The sequence below is a fragment of the Boleophthalmus pectinirostris genome, unplaced genomic scaffold (genome assembly GCF_026225935.1).
Source record: "Boleophthalmus pectinirostris isolate CB_2022bp ecotype Guang Dong unplaced genomic scaffold, ASM2622593v1 HiC_scaffold_10, whole genome shotgun sequence".
In the NCBI taxonomy this organism is placed as follows: Eukaryota; Metazoa; Chordata; class Actinopteri; order Gobiiformes; family Gobiidae; genus Boleophthalmus; species Boleophthalmus pectinirostris.
Genome location: NW_026570971.1, coordinates 11,163,820 through 11,178,773, shown reverse-complemented (window position 1 = coordinate 11,178,773; position 14,954 = coordinate 11,163,820). Strand labels below are relative to the sequence as shown.

The 14,954-nt window shown below is 39.2% G+C and overlaps 1 protein-coding gene across 2 annotated transcripts in view; it reads left to right on the top strand.

The window, feature by feature from the left end:
• Window positions 1–14,954, top strand: part of keap1a (kelch-like ECH-associated protein 1a) — a 56,083-nt gene that overhangs the window by 21,924 nt on the left and 19,205 nt on the right. For both annotated transcript variants that reach the window (XM_055161117.1, XM_055161115.1), the window contains exons 2-6: window positions 8,912–9,779; window positions 11,321–11,520; window positions 12,083–12,239; window positions 12,871–12,963; window positions 14,004–14,150. In XM_055161117.1, the coding sequence (XP_055017092.1) occupies window positions 9,567–9,779; window positions 11,321–11,520; window positions 12,083–12,239; window positions 12,871–12,963; window positions 14,004–14,150 (810 nt within the window). In that variant the 5' untranslated portion in view covers window positions 8,912–9,566. The remainder of the gene's footprint in view (window positions 1–8,911; window positions 9,780–11,320; window positions 11,521–12,082; window positions 12,240–12,870; window positions 12,964–14,003; window positions 14,151–14,954) is intronic.

Genomic DNA, 14,954 nt, shown 5'->3' with positions numbered 1-14,954 from the left:
TACCGCGAAATAATGAAGAAGTTCGAGTGTTAAAGGTATAAACCCCTGTTTAGTTCACTGTAGGGTTGTAACTAATATTTGTATTACTATATTTTTATATTTTATTTGTACTTATACGTTTATATAAGGCTGTGCAATTAATCGAATTTGGATCGCCATTTGGATTTGTGCGTCAAACGATCTCCAAACTCATATAATCGAGTTAAAACAATTTAAAGCTTAACAAAGATTATTTTGGAATATTTTTGATTTAAATAAGTGTATTTATTTACATTTTTAATATAGAGATTGTAGAACAGTTGGATATATAGTTTATTTTGGATATGTTTATTTTTTTCTCTGCCTTATTTAATGTTCAAAGTATATTTTATTCATTTTATGTTTTATAGGATACAGTATGATATTTATTGCGATATCGTGGGGAGACTCACGATTAAGGATGTAGCAATATCCAAATCTCTTCGTACAATATTTTCACAATATACATCTCATGATACGATATTTATTGCGATATTTTGTGGAGACTAACAAAACTGTTAACTGTTTTTCCTCTTAAAATGCCTTGACAAAACTTAATCCAAAAAACTAAGACTTAAAAGTGCTTAGAACTGTTATTTCTTCTTGTAGTTTGCACTGAAATGGAGCAAAGGATCATGGTCTATGTAGTTTTCTGTCTTTTTTTTAGCTATTGCTGCACCATAACTCTTAATTTAAGAAAAGAGACTTGTAATTCGATACCGTGCAAAACTGCTCTAAGGTTCATATTTGTAGCAAATATTTATTTTCAATTTGAAAGTTTTGCGTAAATTATCAATTATCAAGTTTTTTTTTTTGAGAGAGAAATGCTGAATAAATGTATCTTGTAACTAAAAAAAAAATTGTTTGAATAATCCAGATTCCAATATTGACCAAAATAATCGCAATAATGATTTTTTTTCCATAATCAAACAGACCTACATTTATATAATTATACTTTTTGACACCAGTCTCTTGTTATTTTTGCTTCTTATTTTGAATTTATTATTACCATTTATCTTTTTGCTCTTTGTTATTATATTATATTGTGATGTGTGAGCTCCTGTGTCCAAATAATTTCCATTGTGAGTCAGTAAAGTTTGTCTAAGTATAAAACTAGTATCGAAAAAGAAGTATCGATACTAAAAAGTCCGATTCACAAGACAGAAATGAACCGTTCCTGAATAGCTTTAAAACGATGGAGTTTATAAGCGATTTTCACAACTTTCAGAGAACAGAGCGGAGTTTTGCGGACAAAGCTTATGACAACTAGCAGGCTAACAATGCACTTCCTGATTCGCGGACAAAAAACACTTTATAATTAGATGTAGAGCCCGACCGATATGGATTTTGTTGTGGCCGATATGAAACTGATATAATGGGAGTTGGAGCTGCCGATAACCGATATAATCGCCGATATATTTAGTGATGTAAAAATTCACTGTAAATCTTGAATTGATTAAAAAACTTAGGTTTGGCTCTAGTGGATTCTAAATTGGGTTTATTTAGGCAACATTTATTGTTATTTTGACTCTTCACATCAAATTTACATACAGTAGATTGGCCTAATGGCATTTTTGCATCACATTCTAGCTACTAGTGATGGGTATTCCAGTTTTGTTTAGTTTTTTTGGAGAACCGGCTCGGCTCACTAAAGCAACTGGCTCTTTCGGCTCCCAAGCGACTCTTGAGATGGTTTTGTTGCAAGTAGGACTAAACCAGAACTGAACCAGGACTGAATGTCGGGACTCGGTTTCTATCTCTCTCCTTCACTTAAGCCCAAGATTAGTCCTGGTTTATTCATTTTATGCTGAACTGCAGCCAAATATGCACTTTTTTTTTATCCTATGCACACGCAGATTTCTGAAAGTTTCGTTTTCAGCCGCTGCTGCTGTCAAACTACAGGTCTACATGCGGCATGAAGAGAAAAAGTGAGAAAAAGAGAAAACACGGCTCCCAATAAGAAGCAGGCTCCCGTTGTTCGCTCTAAGAGCCGCTTCGATCGCGACCGACCCATAACTCCTAGCTAGTAAACTACCGCTATTAGCCTTTAGCAGTAAATTCTGCACACCGCGGTAATTAATTATATGCATAAATGTGGATCATTCACACGTCTATTCACAGCTCATTTACATATCAATGCTGGTCCAGTAACAAATATACGGCCAATGTAGTCACTTTACAATAGACCAATAGAAAACAGCCTGTGTGGGAGCTACAGCAGCTAATTGCTAACAAAACCTAAACTAGCTTCAAAGTCGATATATTTCCAACACTCACCGCTCACACAGGCTCCTCCCACATCACAAGTCTGAACTAATAAATGTCCTTTTAATCCAGACTCAAACCGATTGTTCGAAAAAGAAAATAATCTCAATGTTGCGCACGGCTGCGGGTGTAAACAAACACACGCGAGTGAAGTGACGTCACTCTGGTGGTGTGTTCAGGGACAGTACGGACACAGACACAGACAAATTACACCGCAGATAAATACTGATGTGGAGCCACATATTAGGACATTTATCTGTCTGTAAATTGGATTAAATTAACATAATGTAGAGAGTCTAAGATTTATAACGAGGTATAACATGCCCACATGAAATATCGGCACATATCAGCAAGCATATCGGCCGATAGCCGATATGTCTCCAGGTGCCCATATTGGCCGATAATATCGGCCAGCCGATATATCGGTCGGGCTCTAATTAGATGTTTACAGTACTCAGCGACTTATTTTCACCTCAAGAGCTGCTTCTACAAGACAAATTTTGCTCAAAAACATGGTCAAAAATCAGGTAGCTACAGTAGCCCTTTAATGACAAAAAAATAAAAACTACACTAACTTAAGCAAGTCAAAAGGATTATTTGACATAACTTGTGATTTATAGTTTCCATCCATAATCCCGACGACCTGATTTTGAGATTCTTGACGTTGATTTATAAGATTAATGTTTTGATGACGTGGTAGCCAGCTCACGTTAGAGGTTGTGTTTTGTTTCTTTGGTATGTAGCTGACGTTTGCCTCCGGCTCTTCTCTCTCTCGCTGCGCTGTGAAATTCAGACTCCACATTCAAACGGTAACAATAGAAACTGGCCCTGAGTCTAAAAGTCATCTCAGGTCACGCTGAAACAACACACTGGAAACAACAACTCGACTGGATAATTCAATCAAACTGGCTGTAGTGAACTTTACTTAAAGAGTCCGTGTTACGTCATTTTCTGATCGATGTTATAATGTTGTTTTCTAATCACAAACAGACCTGGAGTTGTGTTTTGTTTCATTCACACATGTTTAACACACAAATCCTGCATATTTACGCTGAGCTCTTCTCTAAAATGTCATGTGGCATACATACAGGACATTAGAGATGTAACAATAACCGAAATATTGAGATTTTATCGTCAAAAGTGTCGCAATAATATCGTGGGCTGTCACGATATATCGAATTACAAGTTTGTTTGCTTAAATGCATGGTTTTACAGTGGCAACAGCTTATAAACATCAGGAACTACATATCCCATGATTCATTTCAACACAGAAAACATGAAGAAATATGTTTTTTACTTGAATTCTAGGGTTTATGACAGTAGTAATTCACACCAAATCTTGTATTTTAAAAGCAAAAAAGTGTCCTATCTACAAATATATCATCCTCTCCAAAATATCGCGATAAATATCGTACCGTGAGATGCATATCGTGATTATATCGTACCGAGAGATTTGGATATTGTTACATCTCTACAGGACGTGCTTCACTGTGTTTTTAAACTCCTTCACTAGAATCATTTGGATCATTTCAGCCCAGGAATTGCCAATCTCTACTGAACAAAAGGTAAAAGGAGGTGTTAACTTGAAAACTACAGTTTCATGACATCACAAGGTGGAACAGCATTTTGTAGGCATGGGCAGACGAACAATAAAGGATTAATCTCAAACTCCAGCTGCGTTTTAAATGAGGTTATGACATTATAACATGATTTAAAGCTCAAGTATAATTTAGTGTATTATAGGAACTAATGTTGTAGTACTCGAGACCGGTCTTGGTATTGAGTCCGGCCTTTTTTTGCAGTCTTGGTCTCGTCTCGGCCTCAACCGCGTTTGGACTTGTCTTTTTCTTGAAGGCTCTTGGACTCGGTCTTGTCTCCGTCTCAAGGTCTGAGACTCGACAAGTGATAAAATGGAGATAGATTTATATAAACATTGATAAATAAATGTGACAAAAAGAAAATGACAAAGATGGTCTTGATTTGGTCTCAATGGGCCGTGGTCTCGGTTTTGTCTTGGTCTCTGCCTTTAAAAATCTCGGTCTTGTCTCAGTCTCGATCTTAAAAAGTCTCGGTCTTTGCCTTTAAATGGTTCGGTCTTGTCTCGGTCTTGGTCTCTAAAAGTCTTGGTCTTGTCTCAGTCTTGGTCTCTGGTCTCTAAAAGTTTCTCTTGTCTCGGTCTTGGTCTCTAAAAGTCTTGGTCTTGTCTCAGTCTTGGTCTCTAAAAGTTTCGGTCTTGGTCTCTAAAAGTCTTGGTCTTGTCTCAGTCTTGGTCTCTAAAAGTTTCGGTCTTGGTCTCTAAAAGTCTTGGTCTTGTCTCAGTCTTGGTCTCTAAAAGTTTCGGTCTTGTCTCGGTCTTGGTCTCTAAAAGTCTTGGTCTTGTCTCAGTCTTGGTCTTGTCTCAGTCTTGGTCTCTAAAAGTCTCGGTCTTGTCTCGGTCTTGGCCTTTAAAAGTCTCGGTCTTGTCTCGCCTCTGCTTTTAAAAGTCTCGGTCTTGTCTCGTCTCTGCTTTTAAAAGTCTCGGTCTTGTCTCGTCTCTGCTTTTAAAAGTCTCGGTTTTGTCTCGGTCTCAGCCTTTAAAAGTCTCGGCCTTGTCTTGGTCTCAACCCTCAGAGGTCTTGGTCTTGTCCTGGTCTTGGGACCCTATGGTCTCAGACTGGCTTTGGTCTCAATTAGTCCAATCTTGACTACTACAATAATAGAAACTTTAAAAATGCATGTATTTTAAGTTTTTTTGTGCAGAAGTATCTGAGTACAGACAAAGCAAAGTGCAGTAAACACTGGGACACACTCCCGGAAAAACAAGAACATATCAGTGACGCAAGCGGCCAGCAAACCCATTTCCCACCCAAAATATGACGTAGTGCATGAATAATCCCTATTTTTGACTGAACCAAACAATCTTGACATTTGTTATCTCAATGCACACGTCAAAACTGTCTGTGATTCAGCTCAAAAATCTGTCTGTCCTGTTTGACTTGTCTGACCTGCCCTTGTTGAACATTCAGAAAAGCTTCTGGTTATAGTCCTTGACCAGACAGGTTTTGGTGTTGCTTTGAGCGATGTGGTAGAACCAGGGAGTGGCTTTATGAGTGTAATAAGGAAATGGGGATCTACCAGAGCTATGTCAACAAGCACACGTTTTAAGACACAATGACTTTGCAAAATCATTCAGCGTAAATGGTCCTGACTAGGCTTTGTTTTTGTGCCTATAAAAAGTGCTGCGTGGCTGTGGGAGTACGTAAATACGTCAGAGGAGGTGTTTCTATTATTGGGTCGTTTTAGACAAATATTGTGATTTGAAATGTCCAAGTTATAACATAATGATCCAAAGTGTCACAGATTATAACTTTAAATTGAATTGGACTGGTGAATTAAATGAGTTAAGTTGAATATTCTGTTGACTGTCATTACAAGGCCCAACGAAAACACTTGACAAACATGCACGAGGTCCAGGTGGACTTGGGCCTGCTCTTGTGCAGAGCCTGGTGATCTGTACACAGTCACGCTAATTTTTTCCACCCAGAGGTGATACTTGTGGTGCTGGGTGTAATGAGGCCAGTGTTTGTCCAGAGGAGGAGCTCTGTGTGCACTACATGCTTTTGTTTCACATTTTTCTTATTTAGTTACGGTACATATGATATTGTGAACATATAGCAAATATTAGAGTTCATAATGCTGTGTTAACTTTGGTTTGTTGCAAAATACAGATGTACAGAGAACTTTCCTGGCATGTATTTACTGTACAGAGCAAGTGAAAAGAGTTTCTGAAGGGCTATGGTTAGGGATGAAAACAATAATCAAAATATTGTGATTTCGTATTGTCAAAGTTTTCACAATAATATCGTGGACCATCACAATATATCGAATTACAAGTCTCTTTGCGTATAGATTAAGAGTTATGGTGAAGCAATAGCAAAAAAAACTAAACAAAACAGGGAACTACATAGACCATGATCCTTTGCTCCATTTCAGTGCAGACGACAAGAAGAAATATTGAGTTGTTTTTTTTTCCACAGCCTCCACATAAAATCGCAATAAATATCATACTGTGAGATTTATATCATGAAAATATCGTATCGTGAGACTTGGATATCGTTACACCACTAGCTTCGGAGGTGCTGTATCTGATGTTTACAAAATGTTTAGTCTCTGAAAGCTGTGAATCACAGGAAACAACTAGCATGCTAAGGCACACTTCGGGATTATAGACGCAAGACACATTTTTGGAGCAGTAGTTTTGGAGAAGAAGTAGTGGTAGTAGTAGTAGTGGTGGTAGTACTAGTGGTGGTAGTGGTAGTGGTAGTACTAGTAGTAGTAGTAGTGGTGGTAGTACTAGTAGTGGTAGTGGTAATGGTAGTACTAGTAGTGGTAGTAGTAGTAATGGTGGTAGTACTAGTACTGGTAGTGGTAGTAGTAGTACTAGTGGTGGTAGTACTAGTACTGGTAGTGGTAATGGTAGTACTAGTGGTGGTAGTACTAGTACTGGTAGTGGTAGTAGTAGTGGTAGTACTAGTAGTGGTAGTACTAGTAGTGGTTGTACTACTACCACCACCACTAGTACTACCAGTACTAGTACTACCACTACTAATACCACTACTAGTACTACCACTACCAGTACTAGTACTACCACTACTAGTACTACCACTACTAGTACTACCACTACTAATACCAGTACTAGTACTACCACCACTAGTACTACCATTACCACTACCAGTACTAGTACTGGTAGTGGTAGTACTAGTAGTAGTACTAGTGGTGGTAGTACTAGTACTGGTAGTGGTAGTACTAGTAGTAGTACTAGTGGTGGTAGTACTAGTACTGGTAGTGGTAGTACTAGTAGTGGTATTAGTAGTGGTAGTACTAGTACTGGTAGTACTAGTAGTGGTTGTACTGGTAGTGGTAGTGGTAGTAGTAGTGGTAGTGGTAGTAGTAGTGGTAGTACTAGTACTGGTAGTGGTAGTACTAGTAGTGGTATTAGTGGTGGTAGTACTAGTAGTGGTAGTAGTAGTGGTAGTAGAAGTACTATCTGTGCTGTGGTCCAAGACAAGAAAAATATCTGATGAAGGCTTTTTTTGCCGAAACGTTATTTTGTTAATAAAATAGTATTTGGACATCGGCCAACCAAGTGTGCTATGCATTTTTTCACTCTGATCTGGCTACTCCTTGCATTTGCACCTCTGCAGAAATCTTGGTGTGCGTTTTCTGTTTTCTTTTTAGTAGAAGTACTATCACCATATAATATTGCAGTTTATCCATTCAGGCCCTGTTTATATGTATATGGGTATTTTTAAAAACCGAAACATTTCCCTTCGTTTGTGCTCATCTTTTACACACTGTGGGGAAGTTGGCCAAAGCAGGAGGCAGACAACAACAACAAAAAAATAATAATTTTAAAACAGACTTCTGGAGTTAACACCAAATAAAGTCCAAGTCCAAATAAACAGAAAATAACTCAAATCAAAACCACCAAATAACCTGCACAGAAGTCTCTCTCTCTCTCAATTAATGACACCTGCTTTGCGTGTTTACTCCGCCCTGCAGGAAGTCCCTCCCCCCAGGTGAGGATCAGTTCCAGGTCACTCTTCAGAGCAAAGTGATGATTTTTCCTGGACCCAATTCCCCTTTTTAAAATTAAAATATTTAACATAAACCAAACTGTGCTGAAAATAACTATAAAACGAAATACACAAAAAATAATGAAACAGAACTTAAACCGGTTTTCCCCTCCACATGGTCCAGCCCCCGACCTCCTCCAAGGTTTTAAAAAATGGCCGACATGAGGCACACTCCCTCTTTTGTCTGGACCATGTGGAGCTGCAGGTGAATAAGATGAACAGAAACTGAAATGAATTAACAAATAAAGTGTATTTAAATGTCTAATGTGATAATTAACAAAAAGAACCAGGAATTATTGTAACTGTATTGGGTATTGAGAATGACAAAATGTGAAATTCAATAAATGTGAGTTTAAAATGGGACAAAGACCGACTTTGTCACACACGCAAACCGCAAATTCGCATCTGAAAACAAATCTTTCTAAAAAATCTAGAGTGGAGATTCTGAAAAACTACGGTTTGGCGTTTGTGTAAAATGAGATAAACGTGTTTTAGGAGTTGACGTGACAAAAGTGCGTCCAATGTTTTATCTTTTTCTCTGATGATGATCATGGCGCATCAGAGCAGCAGTCGCATTTCTTCTGGTGCAAACACAGCTGATGTTTCATGTCCATGACCAGAGACGAATGAGGCTCGGAGGTCAGCAATTTTTACATTTTTTAACAGATTTGTGGAGAGGCGAGCCCGCTCAGTAATGCAGGTTTTTCAAGGTATTTTTGAGTAAAACTTAGAACTGTAATGAAATAAATGCTACAGGTTTGAATCTAATCCAGGTGCCGCCCAGAGGCTCGGTGTAGTTATAACGGCGCTCAGTGGTGTATTTATGTGGGTTGATTTAAATGAAAACTATGCTCTGTGCACAATGTTATTTTGGAAAATGGAGGGAGGGGAAATATTCGTTTCTCAACATACTCGGCTTTGTGGAAACGTAGCCTCAATTTCACCTCACTAAATTGTCTATCTTGTTTAGCTTAAAATAATCCAAACCATTGTTCTTTTGTTTTATTTTCCAGAGACGATTGGCTTTGAAGGACATGCACCCACCCTGGACAGATTTTCAAACAGACTGTAGAACTTGTGGCATCGGGATTAGAAGCCTCCTCGTTCCGCCTATGTCGAGATTAACTCTTTGGAGATGTGGTCCGCCGTGCTGGAACTTGTTTGTACGGGTGCCAAACTTATTAACTTATTACCCGGTTCTTGGACAGTTTTCCGATGCCTTCCCAAACTAAACCAGGATCACAGAAGCTCCGTCAGCTGCGGACTGCTCTTACTACCAAGCAGCTGGGGCTAAAGTTGATATTTCTGTAAAGTGAAGTAAAAGTGCTGCAGTAATTTTAGTATTAAGATAACTATAAAAATGGAAATGTAATAATATATTGTGTGTATATATACAAAATTTCAAAATGTTTACTATGTCGACATGAAGCTTAGACATAGTAGTAGAACATAGTAGTGGACAAGAGTACTTTTTAAATGCTCAATTGAAGTATGCAAACACTGCCTACCTCTGCTGTTGTAAATTATTTTGGCGGGTATGAGTTTTTTTGAGTTTTCGTCAAAGCCGTGCCCAAACCGGTGCCATTAGACATGATGGATTCGTGAATTGTCTGGGAGCATCAGAAAGACTTTTTGGACTTAGCAGAGTTTGCACAGTATTTACCGAGAATGCACTGTCCTATGAGGAGGAAGCGTCCAACCCGGGACTCCGACTTCTCTGCCATCGTGGTGCCCTCTATGCACGGGTCCGGGTACCTGGACTACACTGTGGAGAGCCACGCCTCCAAATGCCTGAGCGTAATGGACCAGTTCAGAAGACAGGAGGTGCTGTGTGACCTGGTGCTCCATGTGGCACACAAAGACACTGTTGTGGATTTTAAGGTGAGCAAATAACAACAAGAGCGTTCTAAGGCTACGTTCAGACTGCAGGGTTTAATGCTCAATTCAGATTTTTTTTTTTTTTTTTGCGAGGTCATTCACATTTCCAATAAAATGTGGTGTGTGTGATCTCCAGTGTGAACTTTAAACGCCCCAAAAGTGTCCCGCATGAGCATTGGAGGACACGATGACGTCACACACAGCGAGAGTGCTCAGTGTTTACGGAAGTCGCCTAAACGCTGGGCTTGTCTTCTAAAATATGGTCCAGTTTTTCATAAAATGGACAGGTCACACGTCCACAGCCCACAGTCCACAGTTTGAGACTTTATCCTCCTTGTATTTGGCTCGTAGGCTCTTTATTTATTTGTTGACATTGGAGCCAGGACCACCTGTAGCCATGCTCGACCATTCCTTTGGCAATCATTTCAAAAACCGCCTGGTTCCGATAAGATCCCTCCAATTTGGCCTGAATACAGTGATCCCTCTAAATATTAACTCGCTAAACTCACTTTCCCTCCATTGACTAGACTCTCTGAGCCTGACGTGTAGGTGGGATGAATGTGACCTGACCTTTCAGGCTCAAGTTACATGTCAGCAGATCTGATATGTATCAGTTTTAGGAGCGCACATATCCACGTGGCCTGGGTCGCATTTGAAAAAAATCGGATCTGTGTCGTTCAGACTGTCATTAAAAGATCAGATTCAGGTCGCATAGGGACGAAAAAATAGGATTTGGGTCACTTCAGGCTGCAGTCTGAACGTAGCCTTAGACGGTGTTCTTCAAACTGTGGTACATGTACAGAAGCTCTTTCTGGTTTTACATGAGGTCCATTGTAGTTCGAATAGTTTAATTTAGTTTTCTTGTTAAATGAGATCATTTAAGCATTTTAGCATTTTTTTTATACAAAGTGACATGTGAAATGAAAGAACTCATTAGTCACCATCATTTTGAATAACTTTAAATTTCTCTCACCTCATATTTCAATCTTCGCTCATTTATCCTGCAAAAATCTGTTTTCATTTCCTTGCGATATAATTTTGTATGCAGCCATATTTGTTTTGAAATGGATGAACCATGTGTGTCTCTCATTGGCTAATCCACCTGTCAATCAAGCCCATCTGAATTCACATCTTGATAAACTATTGGAGAAGTGTTTTCTTCATCACAGGCAATAAATGTTAGTTCTGTCGTCTTTTGGTTAAATTCTCTTGTAGCTATAGTGTGGGATCCACTTCTCCAATACTTTATCACCTTATTGACTTATTGTTTAATAAATGATAAAAGTCCACTCCCCCTGAGCTGTCACAAAACTTTTTCACAAATTTTCCTTTATTATGTCAAAGGTAGAGACCCTGTACAGTTTGTAAGTCCAAAAATCATTGCCAAACTTGTTTAGACCTGATTTAGGCCAAATTTACACCTGGAATAGCTGAAAAAATGGACTCTGGAATACTAGTTGTACTTGGTATAAAAGGTTTGCGAACCACTGCTAAGAAAATACTTACAAATGCACGCGTAAGCATTTTGTCTTGTGTATTTGCAGGTACATAAGGTGGTCCTAGCGTCCTGCAGCTCATACTTCAGAGCCATGTTCACCAGTCACTTCAGAGAGTTTGCTGCGTCGGAGGTGACCCTGCGTGACGTCTGCCCCCAGGTTGTGGGAAGACTCATCGAATTCGCCTACACCGCCCGCATCACCGTGGGGGAGAAGTGTGTGCTGCATGTGCTCCTGGGGGCTATGAGGTAACAGTTCAGCCTCTAGTTTCACTTCTTAACATGAATATACACAATGTCACATCCTATTTTTCTGTTAGCGATAATCAGATTTGAGATTCGGTCATTTCTAATTGTCAATGGTTTTAATTCAAAGGTCTAAATTCAGACTTTGGAAGAAGAAATTTGCTACATCCATTCTTGTTTGATGAATCTTGTGCAGTAAGTCGGCTTCCACAAAACACTTGGTTTGAATTTTCCCAGGATTATGTCATAAGTTGCAGTTTTTAAATAAAAAAAAAAAATCCCTGGACTTGTTTTAAGAATTTCTGCTGTCAAAGCACGTTCATTAATACTGTGTGCTTACATCGGCATGTCTGTCCATGTTATCTAGTTGAAATGATTTCTTCATGGCAGTTCCCTCTTCTGCCAGTAAATGTAGATTTATTGTATGGGGAGCAAGCTGAAAAATGTCTGGTTTTATACATGATCAAGTTCTTAAATATTGAAAGATTGTTTGTTTTTAATTGGACAAAATAAAACTGAAATCAAAAATGGTTTGAGTGGAAAAAAAGCTACTTTGTTGTTGCAGGTACCAGGTGGAGGACGTGGCCAAAGCGTGCTGTGACTTCCTCACCAAACACCTGGAGCCCTCCAATGTGATCGGCATCGCGCGTTTCGCAGAAGAGATCGGCTGCACCGAGCTGCTGCAGAAGAGCCGCGAGTACATCAACACTCACTTCTGTCAGGTACTCCCTCTGCCCCAGTGTACAGTGGGGTTAGGGAGGGATGTGTGTGTCTGGTATCTGCCTGTAGGAAAGCAGGAGAAGATTAGGTGCCTGTTTCATTTCATGGCCATTTTACTTTTTTACTTTGTTTGATCCATTCTAAATTAAAAGTGAATGGAAGGGCAAAAGCAGAGCTAAAGTTGGTGGCACATGACATGATTTTAAAATCATCCACAAGTTTAAGACACAAAGTGCAGACCTCAGACAAAAGAACATTTTGTATAAAGGAAAAGTCTGAGGCTAACTGAGGACACAGACGCCACACACTTGTCCTGGCACAGACTGACGGAAGCGAGGCTTTCAATCTCCAACCACCATTAATCACTCACACACCTCATGGGTTCGAGGCAATGTGGGCGAAGTGCCTTGCCTAAGACAAATAGCGGTAGCAGAATCACACTTACCCCACAGACATGATTGGACGGCCAGGCCACACCTCCAGGCTCTCCTCTTACACGCAGACGTCCTCATTTGACCCTGGAAAACAAACGGTGTAATTTTACCTGACTGTTACTGTGCCTTACATAACTCATACCATAACTGTGCTTTTATCAAATGGTGAATGTGTAACCTGCCTGTGCCCTGTGCTCAGGTGACCAAAGAGGAGGAGTTCCTGAATCTGTCCCACTGCCAGCTGCTGGAGCTGATCAGCCACGAGAGCCTCAAGGTGCTCTGTGAGTCTGAGGTGAGGACACAACAAAACCAGCGCTTTTTGAAAAGAATCTTCACCGGCTCCTGCATCTGACTCTGTATAAACAGATTCCAGATACAACTTCAGACACACCCTCGCAATGTTTTTTTTACTCCTTACTACTTTTTATATACATACAGAAGACGAATATATGAAGTAAAATATATGTATTATGTAGCAAAGAAAACATGTAAATATTAAAATCCTCAAAGTAGACACTCTGCTTTGTTGAAAAAGTAGGGTGTTAGAGGGTGTGTCCCAACCTTTTGGTAGTGCATGTTTCAACAGCACCAGTCAGTTTTATTTTTAGTACGTTCTACATTTTAAATTTATACAGAAGACATTGAATATATGAAGTAACATATGTGAAATTATGTAGTAAAGAAGTACATTGTGTAACTTTTCTGGTGGAGGGTTTGTCAGATGCATTTCTTTCTCGAGATTGCTTTGTCTGGAATGTTTCACAATATGGTATTAAACCTTTCTATCTTCATGGAGGTCAAACTAGCGCAAGTTACAGGTCAGATCTGTGGAGAAGCAACGCTACTCGGTCAGAATGCCTGTTTTTCTAGGTATTTTTGAGCCATAAACCCACCTGTAATTGACTAAAAGTAAGGTAGAGCTGTTTAACCTTCACCACAAAAGTTACACAGTGCACCTTTAAATAACACTCGTATTTTTTTTTAATAAAGCAAAAGAATTGAGAATTAGAATATAGAGCATAAAAATGTAGTTATTTCCCTTTTTTTTTTTTTCTTACATAATTCTATATTGCGTCTCTAAAACACGGGTCTCCAACCTTTTTCCTTCAGTGAGCGCCTTTACAAAATGAAAATACCAAAGAGCTACTAATTTTAGCTGCTGCAAAAAATTGAATAAATATAAAATTTCAAAGAGGGAGGAGAGCTACAGGCTGGAGACCCCTGATCTAAAATGTAGAAAGTAGTAAAAATAAAGAAAACCATTGAATGAAAGGGTGTGTCCGAACGTTTGAATGGTGTATTTACATGTCTGTGTCTCTGTGTGTGTGTCAGGTGTACAAAGCGTGTACAGACTGGGTGCGCAGTGACATGGAGGTGCGCTCTCAGTACCTCCACGCCCTCCTCAACGCCATGCACATCTACGCCCTGCCCCCCAAGTTCCTCAAGAACCAGCTGCAGTCCTGCCCCATCCTCAGCAAGGTAAAAACACCAGCTGCACTGCGAGAGACAAAATCTGACGTAAATACGGATGTTAAACGTTAATATTGAAACTGAACCAAATTATACTTAAAAAGTATTCTTCATGTATAATTAGGGGTTTAACGGTACACAAAAATCATGGTTCGGTACGTACTTCGGTTTTGAGGTCATGGTTCAGTTCATTTTCGGTACAGTATGGGGAACAAAATGCAAAACTATTTGCTTGTTTGTGTTTATAAACATTTTGCTTTAACATCATACAAACAGGAAAATAAAATAAATGCAAAGTGCTGCTTAGTAATTCTAATAAGTTAAATAAAATATTCTCAAATAAGCAACAAATGTATGAAATATTATAAAAAATTAATTCCTTGTAAACAGTTAAAACTTTTCCAAAAGTAAAGCGCAGCACTAATAGTTTCAGCATGAAGTTTTACGCAATCTTCATATTTTTGGCAAGAAAAACCAACTTGTCCACATTGTCAGCAGTAAGTGCAGATTTGATGCAGTAACAACGTCCCCAGTGTTTGAAAATACTCTTATCACTACAGACAGATCACGGGTAAGAGGAGGGAAGTGGAGATGAAGTGCCGGCAAAAGGTGAAAGTGAGGAAAGGGGAGGGACAAGTAGTTTTGTGAGGATTCACATGATCCGGAGCGATGTAGTCAAACCGGGGGGGCAATTGTTGTCAAGGCTGTATAAAGTATAAAGCGCTGCGGGCCCCAATCATGGATGAGTTCCCTTTTTTGAATATTAAAGAGCCGAGTCTTCCGTGTAGCTGCACATGTAGTGGTGGAATGTAA